The sequence below is a fragment of the Aphis gossypii genome, chromosome 3, assembly GCF_020184175.1.
Source record: "Aphis gossypii isolate Hap1 chromosome 3, ASM2018417v2, whole genome shotgun sequence".
Taxonomy (NCBI): domain Eukaryota; kingdom Metazoa; phylum Arthropoda; class Insecta; order Hemiptera; family Aphididae; genus Aphis; species Aphis gossypii.
In genome coordinates, this window is record NC_065532.1 from 32,452,935 (window position 1) to 32,462,077 (window position 9,143).

Here is a 9,143-nt window from a genome sequence, read left to right on the forward strand (position 1 = left end):
CGGCGTGCTGATAAAGCGTCAGTTTCGCCGCAGACTTGCACCGATCGGGTACTCTGGTCTCGTAAATTATTCTCGACCGTGTTTCGAGTTATAGATCGCGAAGTGATCGAATTTCGATAAGTTTTTCAAACATGAACTCCGCAACAGCGGTTCTGTTAGCGTGCGCTGTGACAATTGTCACCGGTTCCGGCAACTTACAAGTCGTCAACGAATGGACGTTGCTCCAATACGATGTGCCGTTTAATTATCCCAACGCCGACTCTTACAAGCCCGAAGTAACGATATCCACCGGAATTGAAATTGGTTAGTTTGCATTATTGTATTATTATTTTAATTTTTTTTTTTAACTTGATTACCACCGTACCGATATTCTGCAGATAATCGTATTACATATTAATAACATGAATATTGCATACCGTAAAACGTAGATTTAGTTAGTAATAAGGTGTGCGAAAGCGTTTAAGTCTCTACCGCTCTCCAGTTTTATATAATATAATATTAGGTATATGTTATGTAATGTTATAAGTATCTAATTAATACTTTTAGATCCGTTTAAATAATATTATAATTATTTTCAACAATGACTCGTATAGTTTAAACGTTATACTATAATAGGTACATATATTGTGATTTCACTGATTTTTTTTTCGTGTTTTGTTCTTATTTTGTTGTCCTGTAGCACTCACGTAATAATTTGCATAAAATATTATAAGAATTTTTTTTTTCAAATTTTATGTTCACATTAAAAACAAAATTATTATTTTACTGTAATCCGACTGTAATTGTACTAAGTAAATATCTCTTAATTATTTTTAATCTTAAGATATCGTAATTTCTAAAACAGATTAAGTATATATTGATATTTATTATAATAATGCATGCAATTAGGTTAATACTCTGATTAGTACTCATCACTTAATCATTAGATGATTAATAATATGCTAACTACTAGTTATAGAAATTTATTTTTATATAATATATATTTAGGTTGAAATCAAATATTATAAGTTTTATAATTAACAATTAATATCGTATTTATAGTACATTTAAATAGATCAACTAAAAATAAAAAATAAAAAATTATGTATTTATAAAAATAATTTCATATAGATACATTTTTTTTTTAATTTTAAGATTATAAATTGTAATTTTTAACAAAAAAAAAAAATAAAAAATAAAATAAAAATAGGTTATTACTTATATATTATAATTTCAGTAATTTAGTCATTATCTAGTATAGTAACTATAATATTCTTTTTAGTTGTGTCTTCGGTATTTCACATTATAATAGTATATACCTACGCTATACGCACTAGATATCTATACAATACCATATTGATCATTTTTACAAATTAATAATTAAATGCATAATAAATAGAGCAAGGACTTTCATGCTTTATACATTTTTCTGGTTAATTTTATTGTATGCTTAGTGAATACAAAGAAACAATTCAAAACATTTCTGATCAAATAATTTTAAATGTTGGTGTATATATTGGAATTTAATGGCTAGTTTGATTTAATAGTGTATAATATTTTTAAATTTTATTGAAAATTTAGCCCTTCGAAGAGTATTTTTCATAAATTGAGGCCAGTAATAATTTAACTGAATTTAGTAGAGACCAAAGAAACTAAGTTTTATCTTAATGGTCACTGTAAGTAGTTTAGATTAGGTACAATACAAAACTTATCAAACAATTTATTTCGTCTATTTTTGTTTAATACCACAGATAGTGATAAACTGATAATATATTAATGTGATGATTTTACAATGATTATTTAGCTACATAGACTTTTTTTAAACACATATTTAACCTATATATTAAATCATTTCATGCATAAATACATATTTTATAATGCATATTTGATGTTTTTTTGGTTCACTTAAGTCCTTGATCTAGTAATAAAATTAGCTCTTAATTTCAGTTGATAATTAAATTAATTATATAGCATAATTAATTATAACGAGTAATACAAAATAAATAAATAACAATGCTCTTTGGAGGAAAACGGCCGAAACATACAAATTTCAAAAGGAGCTTCCTATTATTATGATAAATTATGGATGTATAGAAACAAAGGTCGACCTTTAAGTACTATTTAAATTTTAAGCATAAAATTTTGATTTTGAAATTTAATTTTTCTTATTATTATTGATTATTTTTATATTACTTATAGTTATTTGCTTTGGATTCTGTTCATCAAAAATGTGTACAAATAATGACATACAATTTTTATTTAGGTATCAAAAAAATCGAAGTATAAATTTATAATTAGACTATAATTACTGAATATAATAAATTAAGATAAATATAATATTACATTATTAGGAAATTAAAATTTTAACATACAATTATTATCAATAATTAAACAATAATTATGTTTGTTTTACAAATTCTTATTATTTTTAATACCTAACCTAAAGCAACTAATTATCTATTTTTGAATTTTTAATTATCTATTTAGTAAATTATATTTACAATAATTCAAGAAGTATAAAACTATTTGTAAAATTTAATATAGTAAATTAATTTATCTTTTTACATTCATAAGTTCTTGCAGTATACTTTTTTATTAATGCTACATTATACTTATTTATAAATGAAACCCTTTAACTATTGTGTTTTGTTTTGATATTTATTATTATTTTTATTTTTTTTTAATGAATTTTTTTTAGGTTTTATTAAGATCGTATAATTTTATATGTTTTCATATAAGTTATAAATTTATAATTATCAATTAGAATGTTCTTTATTTTAAATTATGTTTTATATAAAATCAAATACATTTATAAGTATTATAATGTACCTATTTTAACACTTGTTTATCTATGCATCTAATACTTATAGTTTATACCTATACAGCCCAACGTAAATACATTTTAAATTTTGACATGTCATTTAATTTAGTGAATCTTTGAAAATATTTCGAAAAAACACTCACTAAAATACAATATGACGTACAAATGTTCAGACATTTAATTATTAGTTTTCCTCAATACTAGGTAAAGTTATGAGATATTACCTATATAAATTATGATTTATAATAGTGAAATCATCAGTCGTCTCCGAAATGAATTGTATTTTTCATTTTATTTTACAACTACGTGTTGTTTTGTCCAAAAAAGTTGAAACAATTCATAACTAAAATATTATTTTTATTACTTAGTATTTTATTACTTTATTAGTACCTATCATAATGTTTGTAAGTATTTGGTTGATAACGTAATAATGAATAAGTTGTGAATATTATGTAATGTTATACTAATACAATCTACCTATATTATTATTAAATGTATTTTATTGTTTTATACATTTTCATATTTCTGTATGAAAACTATAACTGTTGATAATAATGCTATTTTTAGTCTTTATTTAAAAACATTGGTCGACGTTTAAATGCCGTTGATATGAAAACTAGATAGCGCCATAAATTCAGTAAAGCTTTAATTTATTAACATTTACAGGTACCTACTTTTCATGAGAAATGTTTATTAGCAATAAATTGTATGCATATAATATCCGTTTATTAAAATAATAATAAATTATTATTTAACTTTAAAATGTATTTTATATAAATACGCGGAAATGGTGTACTTCAAAGGGTGTGAAAACAGTTTCTGCTTTTTGATTTTTCTAAAATAAAAATCGACTTTATTTTCTATTCAATAACAAATCTGAAAAATTCTATATGTTTGTAAAAAAATATTTATGTACATATCATCATATCAATATTATGTTTTCCGGTTTACAGTTAGGTAGTACACCTTTTTAATTTTTAAACGAATAAAAATGTTTCAAAACCTCCCGCCACGACAATGCTATTATAACAATTTTTATTATTATTTTATTTTTGAAGCTTTGCGTTTATTTTCACAAATAAAAATAACGAGTAATTAAAAAATATGTTATTTAGCATAGGATTCTGTTTAAATCTAGACTGTGTAATCGCCTTGACATTTCTAGTCTTTAGAAGTTATATTAATTAATGTATAATAATATACATTATATTATAAACATTTATTATTATTTATTAAACCGATATATTGTTTAACTTTAAACGGTTTTCCATACTCTATGACCTAAAATATTTTTATCATAAAAACACAAATTACACAAATTTACAATCTGTTTTGTTGACTTCAGGATGGGACAGAATATTCATTACGACCCCGAGACTGTTCAATGGTAATCCGGCCACGCTGGCATGGGTGCCACGCAATCGAGCTGGCGTGAATTATGACACGCATAAATCGCCATTGTTGCAGGTAAATAAATCGTTTTATTTTTACGATATCTTGTACAGCTCTGGGCTTAGGTCTTATATAAGTACGTATTTGACGAAACAGAAACACTCGAAAATGTTTACCTACGCGTGATTTCTGAGTACACGCACATGGCACATTCGACTTGATATGAAATTATAGTGACAACGTCGTTTGCAATAATATTATTATTGTTCGTTGATTGTATTGCTGCGAATTTCGATATGGTATTTTGAAAGCTGTATAATATTGTTTTTACGCAGGCTTATCCTAACTGGGAATGGCACAGCGAAGCGTCCAGCGGCGATATACTGACGACGCCGACGCCCAACTGTTCCAGCCTGATATCCGTGTTTCGGGTGAGGGCAGACAGGTGTAATAGGCTGTGGGTGCTGGACAGCGGAGTCATGGACAGCATAGAGACATTCAAGACGGTCTGCCCGCCCAAGTTGTTGGTGTTCGATATGAGAACGGATCGAGTGGTGAGTGTTCTGTTTTATTGTAATTATTTCACTATAACGATAATAACTTGTGTGATGACTACATATTTCGTAAAAACAATATAATAATATATTATTATTAATGCCGAAGGTAATACAAATTATTAACACCAAAAAGGATAATAATCATAGATTTTAAATAAAAAAAAATAAGATATACCTACTTAGAAAATAGATAGAAGGTCGGAACAAAAAAAATACTACTATAAATATATAATTCATAAATAATTTCAACGTATATAATTTACCAATAAATTACTGTAAAAAAAAAAAAATAATCATAATACTAGCTTAAAAATTAGGATAAAAATTTAGTGATAATTGTTGATCATTTAATTTAAATACTTCGTCAAAGTTATAATATACATTAGATCATTAACGATTTAAACGACACGTAAATATAATAATATCGTATTTATGTAACAATAAAAAAAAAATTCTCATGTTCTGTGCACCATAAGTGCCGAGAGACTATTAATGATCTTTTTTAAATTCATAAAATATATTTATATAGTCATATTATATTGATGTATTAGTCCCAATTAAAAATGTATGTATTGCACTGATAACTGTATAGAATTATAAGTATACAGTATTATAATATTGTGTGTAAATAATAGAGATATGTACTGTGATTTTTAGGTGAGAAGCGTGACATTGCCTGCTGAAATATTGAGGCCCAACACTCTTTTGACAAATCTGGTGATCGATGATCAGGTCGAAGTGTCTCATCTGCAAGACGGATTCCTCGGTGACTGTGATAACGTATTTGTGTACATGACCGACAGCACAAACCCAGGCATTTTGGTATACGACGCACGACGAGACACAGCGTGGAGACTCTCGCATCCTTACATGTTCCCAGATCCAGACTTCGGAACCTTTTCGGTTCGTTACCAATAAAAATATTACCATAAAACACACACACACACACATAAATATATATGTATATCATTTAATTTATATTGTAACGGTGCTTTCGGAATTTCGGATTCAAAATTATTAACAGCAACATAACCATTATATAATGCAAATAGAATATAGATTTTACATAGATTATTATTAACTATTATTTTGTTTTGGTTATACAATAGCTATAAATCATAAATATTTTTATAAATGTATCGAATGAGTTTTAAATTCGAAACAATAAGCTATTAGTTTTATAATATTGTGTACCATATATAGTAGTAAATGTGGTATTACTGGTCTTAGCTTAAAATTTGTCCATAATATGCTGAATCCTTTTGAAATATAATACATTGAATACAAAATAAATTTAAATTATGTAATTTTTCTCTGAAGTTTTCAAAAGTGGCAAGATAACAGATAACCATTGTTAAAATATTTTGACCCTTTTTAAGGTCAGACCAGACATTAATTTTCAAATTCCATTACAATTATTACCATCGATTTAAATTCAAACTGCATACGAACAATGGTTTGTCCAAATTTTATTGAACAGCTTTTTTAGATTCCCAGAAGAGTGATGAATGTATTGATTTTACAATGATGTGTTTTTTATGTATACAAAGAAAGCCATGTAGTAATGTATAATACAATATAATAATAATAAAAAAAAAAATCGATTATACGTACTTTGAAATGTCCGGTCCCCCCCCCCCACTCCCGTGATCTGGATCGTGTAATAACGATTTATTATATGTTTTTTTATATTTCATGTATATAGGTAGCCGGCGAATCTTTCACCCTGATGGATGGCGTTATCGGCCTAGCTCTATCGCCTTTCGGATCCGCAGGTCGCCGCCTGTACTTCCAGCCGTTCGCTTCCGATCGTCTGTTCTCCGTACCCACATCCGCACTCAAGGCTGGACCAAATTTGGGTGACGATGCCGACCTTCCAGTGTCGCTGGTAGGCCACAAATCTTCACAAGCTGCCCCGTTGGCTGTCGATCCCAAGGACGGAGCTCTCATATTCAGTCCGGTGTCCGAAACGGCCTTAGCCACTTGGATTCCGGGATCCGTGGAACACGGGTGAGTCATATTATACTATATTAGTTCTACCTTATAATACTCTTGGTCGCGACAGTAGTTCCGACTATAAAACTTTATTTTTATTTAAATAAATATCTATTTCAAAGATACTTAAAACTTTTCGTTATTCGAATACACAAAAGTTTCAATTTGAGTTTATTTTCGTTAAAATAAATTGCTGTAGTATGTATTTTGTATACCACATACCTAGCAAAAAATAAAATAAATGTTATTAAACTATTAAATATCTAAATTAACTCTTATGTATGTATATGTAGCTCGTTTTGTTGTATAATTATAATACCTAACTACGAAGACTATGCTTCGTTTCAGTTACTGGGTTGATTTTGTTCGGCAGAAGTAAGAAAAATATCTCACATGTAAAGTTTTAAGTTTCGCCAACGTTATTTAAACAAACTTTTAATTACAGTTTTGGGTATTGTCCAACTTTCAAGTAGATTTTTCGGTATTATACGTGTCGCTACAAAACTTTAAGTTTGTACCATTGAACCAAAATTAATAACATTATTTTTGCGTAAAAAATACTTCTCTCATGAAACTTTTTTACTAATGTGCGGTAATAATTGCATATACGATTTGTACGCTTCATTGATGAGATCGGTTTTGTGTTTGTTTTTATACAACATAATAAATCATAACTATTACATTATCACAATGACCGCATTACCTATATTTTCGACTAAAACACTGCCATAAAGCAATGGACTGTACTGCGATTTATTTTTCTATGACAACATAGTGATAAATTAAAAAAAAAAAAATGATAAATTAATGCAATTCGTGTTTTCAGTGTGTTGGCATACAGCCCGGAGGAACTACAGTTCGTATTGGATATCAGATCGGCCGATCGCGACCAAGGCGCAATTTGGGTGGTATCGACGCGTTTACAACGATTCTTCAAAAAGACACTGGACAAGAGGGAAGTAAACATCCGTATCATGAGGATAGTCAGAGTTCCGGAATTCTTGCCGTACGCATTCAACAACAATAACTCTCTGCTGCTGTTCAAATGATCAGTAGTCAATATTATACTGGACATTGCACCTACCCGACGATAATTTATTGCTAAACCATGTTATATAATTAGCCTATAACCATAGGTACCACAAAATTTATACCAGACGATATGCGGTATACGCCAAGAGTCTGGTATACTGTAATGAATAATGATGATGCCATTTTATTTAGGGTCGCACTACGTTCGCGTAATATAATAATATACTACTATATTATAAAATTGAACGGAGCTGCGACATTTATTTTAATATTATAATTACATTGTGTACATACTATTATTAATTAATTAATTACGATTGAAATAATTCCGATCGAATCCCGCCCCTTCGGATGTTCAGATAATAATAAAACGAGACAATGTGTAAAGGCGATTTGATTATAATTGTATAGGTTAGGTATGTATTATTATTTATTGTTAAATGTGTCTCCTGATCTTCAACACAAACATATTTTAATCGAACAGATGTACTTTTGATTTATAATTTTCGACAGAAACGCAACGTAAATCGATTATTTTCAAACCGAGCTGAAGTCTCGGAGGTTTGTATTTATCAAAAAAAAATACTAATTATCTAGTGTTGCCAACCATATTATTTGACAGATATTTTACGATAAAATACGACGATTTCGACGCATCATGGAAGATGTTATTCTATTTTGGTAAACTGTATTATTATTATCGTCATTATGAGGTAAAACGAAAATTTAACCGCATAAGACATAACTATACATCGATGTTACCGATGTAGCACCAATACTCTGTTTATTGTCACTTTAGTGTTTTATGATTGATCAAAATATATTATTTAACATTAAATAATTTTAAGAATATTGTAATTTTGTCCGTTATTGATTGTTAGTGTAAGAATGTATAATTATTTCGGTTTCATTATTATTATATTATTATAAAACAAATATTTCGTGTAATGTGTCTTACCCTGTTTATTAAATTATGGAATATTATAATAAAATCTATGTTTTTAAATTGTGAACATTTTGTGTATTTGGTTTGACGTTATCTAGTGGTAATTTATTGCAAATGGGCCATGACCGTTGGTCGCACTTTCTTACACATTACAAACGTCTTGCTGTTCAGAAATATGTATTGATTGTAATTACATATTCTAAACTGGATTCAAGAAAATTATTCTAAAAATAAAAAACAAGTCGGGAAAGCTCATTCTATGAGGTAAGCGTACAGTAAACTATAACTCCATACATATAATGTAAAAAATAATTTGATAATTTTTAGATTAAGTATAATTGATTATATAATATAAACCAATATTGAATATTCAAATATTGATAACTTTAGAAACTTCAGGCTTTTATGCATTTGAATTGAG

At 27.9% G+C, this 9,143-nt stretch overlaps 1 protein-coding gene across 1 annotated transcript; it reads left to right on the plus strand.

The window, feature by feature from the left end:
- On the plus strand, positions 1 to 8,791 carry LOC114129239 (protein yellow-like). Its single transcript, XM_027993898.2, has 6 exons — positions 1 to 303; positions 4,146 to 4,267; positions 4,528 to 4,746; positions 5,407 to 5,652; positions 6,455 to 6,759; positions 7,571 to 8,791. The coding sequence occupies exons 1-6, from the start codon at positions 132 to 134 to the stop codon at positions 7,791 to 7,793; spliced, it is 1,287 nt and encodes a 428-aa protein (XP_027849699.1). The 5' UTR covers positions 1 to 131; the 3' UTR covers positions 7,794 to 8,791.
- Positions 8,792 to 9,143: the final 352 nt, after the last annotated feature.